At 41.3% G+C, this 12,393-nt stretch overlaps 1 protein-coding gene across 1 annotated transcript; it reads left to right on the forward strand.

The window, feature by feature from the left end:
- Positions 1 to 336: 336 nt before the first annotated feature.
- Positions 337 to 11,919, forward strand: RNPC3 (RNA-binding region (RNP1, RRM) containing 3; the record flags this gene model as incomplete). Its single annotated transcript, XM_010158347.1, has 14 exons — positions 337 to 384; positions 1,403 to 1,521; positions 1,882 to 1,962; positions 2,508 to 2,619; positions 3,111 to 3,179; positions 4,549 to 4,697; positions 5,645 to 5,770; positions 6,212 to 6,348; positions 7,154 to 7,315; positions 7,474 to 7,568; positions 7,648 to 7,706; positions 8,231 to 8,363; positions 9,284 to 9,356; positions 11,801 to 11,919. Coding segments are annotated over 13 exons (1,350 nt in total), but the record flags the coding sequence as incomplete, so codon positions are not given.
- Between the last annotated feature and the right edge of the window lie 474 nt (positions 11,920 to 12,393).

Raw genomic sequence — 12,393 nt, forward strand, 5'->3', positions numbered from 1 at the left:
GATTAAACTTACTTATCAAGACACACTTTTTTGCAGTTGAGGATTGCTTTTGCTCACTAGGAAGAAAGTACTGTTTTCCTGTATTGCTTAAACTGCTGAGTTCCTGTATGGTTTTCGACTGCAGTAGGCAGTTGCCTTAAAGTATTAAGAAAAACGTGCTCTAGTCCTTCCCCTTTGCCCCACGTGGGAGCTAGATGACTGGAAGCTGGATGTCTGGAAGCTTTCAAATGTGTAAATTCACGCTTAGGAATGACCTGTGGGTCTGTGTTTTACATGCAGTTTCTTGCCTTTTTGATTTGAATTCAGCCTGACAATTTTTGTTTGTTTGTTTTCTAGAAACATACTGCTTTTGCCACCTTTCCCAGTGAAAATTCAGCTGTGAAGGTTTGTATTGAGCTTGTGATGGAATGCTTTGACAAAGCACTTTTCTGAATTGCCAGTTGTGCTCTAAATGTTTTACACATAATTCTGGTACTCGGTGGTGGGAAAAAATGCAGGGCAGTGTAATATTCTGGTTCGATTTGAGGAGGTGCGTGGAGGATTTGGTGAAACAAACACTTCTGTAGAGTCATAAGATGGGGTGGAAGGGGCTTGTGGACATCATCTGATCCACCCTGTCAGCTCGAGCATGGCAAACTTAGGTGAGTTGGACTGGTCAGGGCCTTGTCTAGGGTGCGTTTGCATTTATAAGTAAATGTTAAACCAAGTTGTCTCGTCCATAATCGCCATGAAATTAATGATGTACACAGTGCAACAATGTGCACAGTACACAGTGTCTTGAGTGCCCAGCTGTGATACGAAAACGACCCTGTTAATTGGGGACATGGATGCCAAAAATGAAATTAACGATGTACACAGTGCAAGGCTGTCTTGAGTGCCCAGCTGTGATACGAAAACGACCCTGTTAATTGGGGACATGGATGCCAAAAAGGTAGTACCAAAAATGCTTTTTAAATACGAATCTGGTGAAAAGCCTGTGTCCTGAATTTTCCTCTTATGCCATGGCTTTTTTGGTCTTGCTTTTATTTTCTTTTTTTAGGCCATGTCTGAAGTACTGCTCAAAAAAAGCTACAAAGACTGTGTGGGGTTACAGTGGTGAATTTAGGTTGCCTTGTGTCAACTGTTAGCAGCCTGTCAAGATCTGGAATTGTGGAATGCTGGAGCTTCCTAGTGTCACTGCAAAGAATCTCAATTTTAAAGTCCCAGCTATTTCCAGGGGACGTCAGCGTGTGTGTAGCTGGCGGGTGCGAGGCTCGTGGGTGCTCGCAGTCATGGAAGCTATGGAAGAAGTTTCACTGTTAAGGCTGCAGTCTCGCTCCTTACTTTACAAAGGAAAAAGTTATGTTTTGTAGTAGTTCTGATGTTTTTCCTCTTCCCTTTTCTCCGTAACGATTATTTGAAGGCTTTGTCAAGACTGCATCAGCTGAAACTTTTGGGTCACACCTTAGTTGTTGAATTTGCAAAGGAGCAAGATAGCGTGCAGGTACTTAGCCAGCCTTCTGTCGCAGAACACTGTAAAAGGTATGTGCATCATAATTTAGTTTCGATGTTTGTGGCCAAGGAAAGGAATTCCTTTACAGAGTGTAACAGGAAATAATTTTGGTTCTTTTTCCTGTGAGTAGATTCAAGTCAAAAGTGTTTGGATATAGGAAGACTTAAAACTGCATAATGATTTGTTTTAGAAGTCTGGCTACTGTAATTATCCAGATGTATTAATTCTTAAGAACTAGTAATGGCTGTAGTAATGCAGTTGATAAAAGATGTTAAAAATATTGTACTAATCTATTTCTTATATATTTTCTTATATAATTTAATACCTAAACATATTTCAGATATTATGTAAAGCTCTTAAGTTTTATTAAATGCTAAATTAATTTTCAGTTCAGAAGAACCAGTGAAAGAAGAAGAGAAGAAAGAACCAAGCTGTGTTAAAATAGATAATGGAATTGCACCCAACCATGGGTTAGTGGAGTCTTTTGTCATAGTTGTTTTGTTTTGTAATGCTTTATTTTGGAGTGTGTTATGGCCCTTGGACCTCAGGGGCTGCTCCTGGAGGTTAAAGACCATAATGAAAGTGGCTCAAAACGGTTGCAGGGGAAATACTGATCATAGAATCACAGAGCGGTTTGGGTTGGAAGAAGCCTTAAAGACCATCTAGTTCCAACCCCCCTGCCATGGACAGGGGCACCTTCCACTAGACCAGGCTGCTCCAAGCCTCATCCAGCCTGGCCTTGAACACTTCCAGGGATGGGGCATCCACAGCTTCTCTGGGCAACCTGTTCCAGTGCTTCACCACCCTCTCCGGGAAAAATTTCTTCCTGATACCCAATCTAAACCTTCCCACTTTCTATTTAAACCCATATGTTTATATTTCAGTGATACTTCAGATGTAATGACTAGTTAGACTTACAGTAATGATTAATTGTTATCAGTCGTTCTGTGGCAGTGGTGCTAAGATGTCTTGGTTTTAATATTTTTCTTTTTTATTTTTTTTATTTGCCCCTCAGCCTCACCTTTCCCATCAATTCTTGTCTCAAATATTTGTATCCACCACCTTCAAGTACAATTCTAGCAAACATAGCAAATGCCTTGGCAAGTGTGCCCAAGTTTTATGTCCAGGTAAGTGAAAAATGGCAAAAAATGAACGCATAAAAATAAAACCATTTCCTTTTTCCTCTTTTAATCATTCACAGAAATAATTTCTGGCACAGTAAGTTAGTAAGTTAGTTTTCCTGTGATAGTGTTAACTTGTGTTAATTTTTTGCTGTGTTGAGATAAGATTTCATTGAACAGAAGGAATTTACTTGATGTTGAAGACTTACCTGGATACGATCTTCCTACCTGTGACTCAAGTACTTGGAATCTTATTCTGAGAAGATGCTTTTTGTGTTTTCATTATCCTTATGGGGTGTTGCTCATATTTACCATTAGTGTGAGATCCCAAGTGCAAGCATTCACATCTTTTAAAAACCAGTGTAGTAGTGTCTGCATTAAAAGTGGGCTGATTTCCCCCTGCCAGAAGTTACCAGCTATGATACCTCGCAAGGAACTGTTTCCCTTTATTTATTTAATTGTTTAAAAGACATCTTGCTTATCTCGAATCGTTTCAGGTACTGCATCTTATGAATAAAATGAATCTCCCTCCACCTTTTGGACCAATGACTGCTCGCCCTCCCATGGTAACTTCATTAATGTATGTTTTAAATACTGTAAAACAGATTCATGCTTTAGAACGTTAACAAAGTGGTAGGAGAGCTAAGCCCAAACTTCTGAAAGTTGGAGAAATCTCTAGGGGGCAGCAAATACTGCTGCATTTTACTGGGTAAGATGTGTATGTTCGTCTTCTGAAGAAATCTTTTTGACTATACTCGGAACAAAGACATACACAGGTATCAGAGTAGCACGGGAATATTTCAAACTCTGGAGTGTTATAAAAATGAAAGGTTACAGGAACTAAGGAGTACCATTAGCCCGTGTTCTTACTGAGAGGTGTTGAGTCCTGTGCTCTGTGTGTTTCTTTGGAGTTCTGATTAGATACAGGTTGTTAATTAGGTGATACAGTGCGCTGGGATTTAACTTGCTCTGTCTCCAGGATGTTTGAAAGAGGGAAACTGGCAGAGGCTTAGGAGAAGCTGTTTCTGAAGGGACACAGAAATTCCAGCTCGGTGGTCTCAGTTCTCTGTTGCTGCCATGGAGTAGTTTAACTCCAGTGAAAGATGGAGCAAGTAGGAGTTGGGTTGATAGTGAGAGTTACAGTGTTTGGCTATAATGAAATTGTGCCCCGCTACACGTTGTGTATGCCCTACAATAACAGGGGAGGGAGCTGGTAAGCAAACAATGAAATAAACCAATTCACGCTGGTGTTTTTTTTTTTTTTTGTAGGAATGATTTTATTCATTGCCTGGTATTGGGTCAGGTTAAGCATGGAATTTAATGGTGTGGAAAAAGAGTAGTAAGGTGAGAAGCCAGTCCCTGAGGTTCCCAGGGAACCTGATGGTACCTATGCAGTGTAGGAAGGTTGTGGCCAGCGGGGCTGGAGAGGATTTCGTACATGGAGAATTCCTTATGTGTGGCTTTTGCAGTCTCAATGCAAAAACAGGTCCCTCTCGTGAAATCCTCACTTCTTACAGAAACAGCAGGACTTGCGTAGGTGGGGGAGGGTCCTGCGTGGAAGCAGGTGGCTTGGGAGCTTAGCCCTCCTCCCATAGATTTTGGCCACGTTACTCTCAGGAAAGTCCTTAAAGCTGAGTGCAAAGGAAAGACCCGGGGCCATCGTTGGCATTTTTTAACTCCTCAGGTTAAAAGGCTGGAAACATTGAATGTTAATGCTTCAGAAACCAGCAATTTTTTTTGTTCTTGTGGAAAGCTTTCATTAGTAATGTAGTTCAGCAAAATAGCATCTACGTCCCTATAAACGTACTGTAAAAAATGCTTCTTGTCATCTTCTGATTTATTGCTTTGACTTTTTATTACGTAAAGGAAAACAAAAATACATATTTTTTTTCTCCAAAAGTTTAGTTATGTATTTTAACTCTTCCCCATGATTAGTATGAAGAGTATCTATCGGTGCCTGTGCCCCCTCCCCCGATCCCACCTCTGCCTCCTGAAGAGCCGCCTCTGCCTGAGGAGGAAGAAGAGCAACAGTCTAGTGAAGATGAATCGGAATATGAAAGTGATGATGAGCAGGAAAAGGAGAGGTATGGATTTGCCAGTCACTTGCAAGCTTCTTAGCGCTCCTAAAGTGGTGGGTTTACTTCTCTAGCTTTAGTTCAGCTCCTGGTGGAATTGGTTAACGTTTGCAGTATATAGATAAGCTTTCCAGATGCTTATGGAGGCTCCAGCATGCCTTAAAAACAGGAGGACAGTGCTGTTTTGTATCACAGAGAAGGAAAAGGGCCGAATGGGAGGCAAATTCTCACTTGTTCCCATGTCCAAGGAACAGAATCTCAGAATAAGAGAGTGCAGATATAAGGAAGCAATAATTAGTTTGTTTTCTAGATTCCTCATGTTTCCATGTCTTTACTGAGTAAACTACTCAGCCTGAATCACACGTGCAGTCTGACTTCCAAAGTGTTCTTTGCACGTCGGTGTGGATTGCTGGGAAAAATAACAATGGGCTCCTGTGTGTGCTGAGGATTCTCTTGGGTTTTGGGACTGAATTACATCATAGCTGTGGGTTTTTTAAATCTTTAAACCAATGCTGAATGAAAAAGCAATTATCTTTATTTGCTATTTAAACTGAGAGGTAAATCAGAAAGTCCCGATGCTATATTCCGAAAAATACATGCATGTGGAGAAAGACACTCCTGTTGAGTGGGGATAGTGTTATGAAAAAGAGTTCAGCTTGGGGCTGCTGAGCATTGCTGCAGCTTCAGTGTCCTAATGAGGTGCATGCTTGGGGAAGGCAGGGGCGTCTCTGAACTCATGATCCTGACTGGCGACTTAAGTGCTCCCTGTATATTGATTTCCTGTGTGTTACAGGTGATTAGTGTCGCTTTGGTCTTGAGGTAGCTGGGTTTGTAATCATGTTTTGAAAAGTTGCATTCCACGGGCTTTAAAGAAAAGGGGGGGGGGGGGGTCAAAGTGATTATTTTCAAATAAACTCTAAACCACTTCAATTCTTTTTAAAATTTTGGTTAAATAGAATGACCAAGTTGATGGAATTAGCAACCCTTCAGCCTAAAAGACCAATAAACACCAAGAGGCGTGGCGTTAGGAAAAAGCAAAGAATCAAAGACTTGCTGAGTGTGCCTGTGTGTGCTCCCCACAGGTTTGTACCGTTTCTGTGGCTTTGCACTTTTCCGTAGGATGATTCCTTTTACTAAACGGCGTTCTCTGTATCAGGTTTGCTTTAGTGCTGCTGTTCTAACACGAGCATTCTTCACTGATCCATGAATGTGGTAGTGGTATCCTCGTGCTTGGTTTGATGGCTCTAAAGTTCCAAATTTTTCTGTAACCGAAACCTGAGTCTGCCCATCAGCCTTCATCTGTAAAGTGTGCCTTGTTCCAGCTCTGGGTTTCTCTTGCTGTCAAACTAATACGAATCTTTTTTTCATGAAAAAGTGTCTTAATCAACTTGAACGGTATTGGGTGAAATTTATGAAATGGAGAGCTCACGTACTTGTGGTAAACTCTGGAAAAAAACCTTGTCTGCGACTCTGCATTCATCGGTGGCTGAATCTTTCACTAACATGATGTTGTTTTTGAACAGTAATTTGCACCCTACGCTGTCACCTTCAGATGTCTTTGAGCAGCCGCAGCATGTAGGTCATAAAAAAATCGAGTTCCATATTACCACTGACATCCCAGCTGTTCTTCAGATAAACTCAGCAAAAGAAGAAAAAAATGGTAAGAGAATTTCTACTTCAAGTATGTTTAATAGGAAATTCGTGTGGTTTCAGTGTCTAGAAGGCTGCTGAAATGCAGGCCAGGGAATTTTCTTTTGGATCGCAGCTTTCATAGATAGTGGACATCAGGGTTTGTGTGAGGTCACCGACTTGGCCTGCACTTGCTGTTTTTCCCATGTTCCCAAGTACAGGACTCTGTGTTTTGGTACAGTACGGGATCCAGGGGATTTTAAGGGTCTCTCTATGATCTGTGGGTTCGTGGTGAATGGCACTCTTTCAAACATCAGGGTGTTTTTAGCACGTTACAAATGCATTCTCACTGCTATGTAATGCAGTTGCATTTCTCAGCCTACTTCCAGCTTTCCCTTTTCCAGCTCGTAGACAGCAGCATTCGCATGATTGTCAACTCCTCCGTGCTGCGGTGATTGCCTGCTGTAAAAATGCTGGGCCGTAATAGCCATGAGGTGTGAGGGTTCCTCGTAGGGTTCTGTGTTCCTTGGTCCTCTACAGTAACACCCAGTTTCTTTGGGAATTAGATAAACGATTGAAATGGGTACAGGCTTGAGCAGGAAGGCTGGTTGTACCTCGACTGACATGTGCCGTGGCTCGTCATGTAGGACTGCATAGAGCAGGTGTGCATGTCAGGCCAGGGGTTAGGACACATTTCGTTACGGCTGTGTTCAAAGTGCTCTACACAGTCTGCTATGTTAAAATGTTACCCAAAGGACCGCGTGCTTTTGCTTGCCATTGATCCGCTTGTGAATAAACGACATAAAACCCACTTAAATCATGTGTTGAAATTTCAGACGTTTATGCAGCCACAGAAGCAATCAATAATACAGGCTTTGGAAGGATTTTCCCAGCCCCTAGCGCAAATGATAAAATGGAAACTGAAGAGGAGGATGATGAAATACCATCAGAATTTATTTCTAGGAGGGATCTAGAAAAAAACAGACTTTCTAAAGAAGGTAAAACTGTGAGAAGAATAATAATGGCTCTTCGATTTGTTGCAACAAATAGTTTGAATAAGTATTGCCTTTATTAATTGTTCATACATTATTTTATATTGAGCAAAAATACAATGTAAGTAAATGAGCTAAACCATTATTTTTCTGTCTTCTTTAAGAAATGGAAAGATTTTCTGTTTTCAAAAACTATGAGCCAGGTGATCCAAACTGCAGGATATATGTGAAGAATTTAGCTAAACAGGTTCAAGAAAAGGTAGGTAAACAAGCAAATTGAGAATTTATCAGAAGAGCTTTTTATCAGCTCTCGTCTTACACCTACCTTTTAATTTCAGGATCTCAAATTTATTTTTGGAAGATACGTTGACTTCCAGTCAGAAGTGGAACGAAATATGTAAGTTAGTTGGTACATCATTAAAATTCAGCCTTTTATATAAACTTCTGTAATATTAGTGAAAATTGTGATGTAAAAACTGGCCATCTACACTTTTTTCTTTATGCTTCTGCATACAGAAAAATGTGTTTCATATGAAAATCTTCATTTATCGCAAGTCCAGGAGCAGAGTTATTTTGTGAATGGTGTCTGAAGAGCCCACTGTTCCGCCCTTTCGTTACCAAATTTGTTGCGTATTGGCTGAGCGGCACAGAATGAACAGTGCCGATGACCCTGTGCGGCTGACGGTCTTGCACGTGTATTTTCTACAGCTGCACACCAGTTTCCCATCCTGCAGTCCAGTGTCACTTTTTACTAAACGGTTCCCCCGGGCAGAATGGTCTCCAGTGACACAATTCCTGCTTGTAGACTCTGCTCCCATTTCTGCTCTTTCTGCAGCTTGAAGCACAAGAACTAAGTTTGTGCTGTGAAAGAGGAAAGTGTGGTCAGACCTGAGTAATTCCCACTCTGGATTTTGCCTTTAGGTTTGACATACGTTTGATGAAAGAAGGCCGTATGAAGGGACAGGCTTTCATTGGACTCCCTAATGAAAAAGCAGCTGCCAAAGCTTTAAAAGAAGCAAATGGATACGTCTTATTCGAAAAACCCATGGTGGTTGTATCTTTTTCTTCAGGCACTTATACTCCTGGTACCCTGTCTGTCAGTCTCGATTTAGCTGCCCCGGGGTTCTGCTGAACAGAAATGTGTGGGAAGAGGACGTGCTGTAGGAAGACCAGGCAGCAGAGCGTAGTGTGCTGCTGTTAATGTCCTGGTAATGGAGAAAGACCAAGAGGCACCTCTTCTGAAACAGGGAAAGTAGATGTGCTTTATTTAAGACAACAAAGTTGTCTTCTCTGCTCTTAGCTCTTTGATCCTGCGAGCAAAATACAAAAGCTTATTTAGCTTTATGATCCCTGTATTTAAACTGAGTCATCTCAATTAGAGACTTGGCTTTCTGACGTGGTTAAGCCGGTGCTTACAAATTAAGAACATAAGGAGATGTTCCTGTCCAGGTCGGTGGACTCTGTTAGACTCCTTCTCCCCCTGGAACTGCCAGTTACTTTTTGAGCCTGTGTAACCTGTTGGGATTTCTACACCCTGGTTTGTGTCTGTAAGTCCTTTTGTATTTTTCATGTAAACGTGTCATAGTTTATTTCCTTTTGTACTCTTGTTCACCCCAACCTCTATGGCTCTTAGCTTTTTTCCTCCCAGAGTTATGGAGTTAACCTGCTGGGATGGAGGATTGTAAATATCAAGCATTTATCCGGCTGTAGTTACTCTTTTTGCAGCTAACCCAGTCCTGGTTAGTCCTCCTCGCTTACTGTGAGCTCCTGCACAGGCTCTCTAACATCTTCTGTACTGCAGGTCAGTGACGTCCTCACTTTTGACTAACAGGCACTGTGGTTGTAATACTTCACACATGTAGAATTGATTCACAGATAAAGGCCGCTCTTTAAACTATCTTTTGCTGAAACAATTTTCCTTCTTGGTTGGCTTGTGTTTATCACTGACACTTGCAGTCCTTAACGGAGTCTCAGCAATTTGCTCGTTCAGCTAGACCAAAGCAGGATGCCAACGAGGGGAAAAGGAAGAAGTAGAACGCTGCACAAGGTATGGATGCTGTGCCTGAAAATGAAATACAGGCTGGGTTTTTGGTAGTTCGTTTTATTGTGATTTTGTGTATTTATTACCTTGTTAGTGGCTTCTTTGGGAATAGTAATGGTGGAGGGGAAATGCTCCTTGCAATTTTCTTAAGTGTGCGCTTGTATCAGAAAACCAGAAAGCAAGGTACAGAGTTGGCGTGTGTTTGAAGTACTGCTTCTTCCTCGGTTTAAAAACTGCTGGTTTTTCTAATCCTGATGTCCCGGAGTAGTTGAGGGTTTCTCTAATCCTTAATCTGGGGAGCTAAGGAGAATAATTCTGTGGAATGGGACCACTTCCTTTTAGTAATCTTCTGGAGTTTCGGCTTTTCAAAGATTTGCTTATTTTCTCCTTCTTTTCTGTCCCCGCCATTGTAAAGTGATCCTGAAGAGCTGTTTCCATCAATAAACTTGCCCCTGCTAGCTCCGTAAGGACCTTTGGCTTTGCCGACTCTGGAAACTGAGGGTTCAGTGCTGTTGCAGCATCCTTTAAACTTGCCTGATTTAGGAAATGATGATGTTGCACGGATCAAGGCTTCCTCTGTGGTGGGATGCGTAGGTCCTCTCGGTGTGTGCTGTCCGATAGATCAGCCAGCTCAGGTTTGAAGGGCCCTTAACTCGGTTACAGCTGGGCATCACTGCTTATGCCTCCACCTACAGCCAAACAGAGTTAAGGCTGAGTGCTTCTGAAAACTCCACTTAATCCATAATGTGGTTTTAGTCTGGGTGTTTTGATCATTGTTACTTAGAAAAAAACCCTGAAGTGTGAAATGAAGGATGTGAATGGCTAGTTTTGATTTCTAAAAACGGGTATGGTTATTGTGGTGTTTCTATTTATAAGTTACTTCAATTGTAGGTTTCTTGTTCTGTCAGCTGGCAAAGGATTTTCCCATCAGATTATATTTGAGCTTGTTTCCCTCATTTCTGAGATGCTCTTTGGTCTTACCAGCTCCTGTTTTGAGTTACTGATTTGTGGTTTGCAGAATCTGTGCTATATTTTACCAAAGATCACTTTTTTTTCAGTGATTCTTCTGCAGTGGTCAGTGAAAAGACAGATGAGCCTTGGCTGACCTGTTCTGTTAGGAACAGGGGTTTATGGGAAAAAGTCTTGTTTCTTATTCCTTCCTTGGTAGAAAAAAAAAATCAACCTCGTACTTATAGTATATTATCCTTGTTAGAAAAAATATATTATTTTATCCAGTGTCTAAGAAGAAAATGCCTAAGGTTTCTTTAAATGCAAAAAACCCTGTTGAAGTATTTTAGCTATTGGAAAGCCTTACACGTGAAGTGTAAACACCTTTATTCTTTTAGGAATTCCATGTCTTTCCAACTAGTTTTATGCATTACATCTAATTCTGACTTCACTAAATGACTTCACTAAGTAATACTTGAACTACATAAGGAAAATAATGAGGTGCTTATTTGGTACCAGTCATGTTGGTGGTCAGCCCAGAAGCTATTTTTAGAGTGAGCAAACACGTGCTTATGTAAGACTCATTTGTGCACCTCAAGTCTTACGTGAGTTACCTTGGTGTCATTGGTTTAATGTATCGGGGACAGCTTCTTCCTTACCCTGCTGGAATATCCTGCTGGATGCTGAACTGCGATGAAAAAGTCGGTGATAGCAGTGTGAGGCTGACAGGAAGCACGGTGTCAGGGTCTGATTTGAAACACGGATACGCACGTAAACAAGTTTATGCAAACACGTGAGGGACTTCAAATTTGGTCTCTATCCTGTGTCTCACTGTTGTAGGTTTTGCTAACAACTTAATAGATAAGAGTTCAACTCCTGATTATCAAATTTTTAAACAGGAAGAAGCTGTGTTAAATTTATGAATGGGACTGCAAGTATTTTTGTTAACTGTTTTTTAGTTATTTTCTCTACAAAGGTTTTATCCTTTGTAGGATCATAAAAATGCCATGTAAGTCCTTGATGGCTGAAATGTCTTTTTCATGATGGACTGACAAAAATTCCAGTTAGGATTGGGGGTGAATATTCTTTCTGTAGCTAAAATACAGCTTTGGGGGAGGAAAAGTTACATAGAAGACACTGATGTTGAGAGGTCTCCAGCTTCTCATAGGGAAGAAGCGACTGGAAAGCCTGCACTGCTTGGAAACATGATTGGGTTTGGGACCTGGTGGAAAAAGTGAGTCTGTGACATGGCAAAGACCTGAAGTAATGAGACAGACCAATCTGGTGTTGCTCTGGTAGTTCAAGTTACCAACAAAATGTGTTTCCTTTTGACTACGGAGGTTAGCATTGGTGGACTCGTCAGCTCTCGAGAAATCTCCTAAGGGGTCAGAACTGTGTTTTACCCAAGAGGCGTATTTGCTTTTGATTGGCAGCATAAAGTTATGTGTATGCAATACTGAGAACCAAGTCAAATTAAACCACATTCTGCTGTTCTTCTTTAGAAACATTCCTGCGTAAATACTGCAGTAATACTGTCATGCAGAGTGTATCCTTTCTTGTTGTATCCTTTTTTGTGCAATGTTTCCTGTAGCACTCAACTGCACCTGAGTTTTCAGCTAGAGTAGGTGTGGGGAGGAGTTCATACGCTGTAGAGCTTCGACTAACTTGGTAATGTTAAAAGCAAAGGGCACTTTTTCAGGGGGAAAAAAAAAAATAATGTTGTCTGTGTTGCGTGACTAGACCCACCGAAGGCTCCTAGTCTCGAAAGGACTTCGTCTTCCTCAAAGGTCACGTAATTCGCTAATTTGTGGTCCAGTTCCTTAGCTTTTACGGCCTGCAAGTGTCCTGCTGGTGTGCGTGGGGCTGCACTGAGCTCCCCCCGAGGATGTCTTCAGGTTACCTTTAAATAGCTATAATCATGATACACTTGGTAAAATACGGTGCAGAGCAGTTCTTAACAACACTAAAGGGTTGACCAGTATTTTAAATCATTCAGTGATTACTGCTGTCTTGGTACTTGAGAATCAACCTGCAGTTAACTTGGCTTGTACCTTCCTTACTTGGAGTGGAGAAGAGTTAGCACTATCTCACAGTG

The sequence above is a fragment of the Eurypyga helias genome, unplaced genomic scaffold, assembly GCF_000690775.1.
Source record: "Eurypyga helias isolate BGI_N326 unplaced genomic scaffold, ASM69077v1 scaffold11419, whole genome shotgun sequence".
Taxonomy (NCBI): Eukaryota; Metazoa; Chordata; class Aves; order Eurypygiformes; family Eurypygidae; genus Eurypyga; species Eurypyga helias.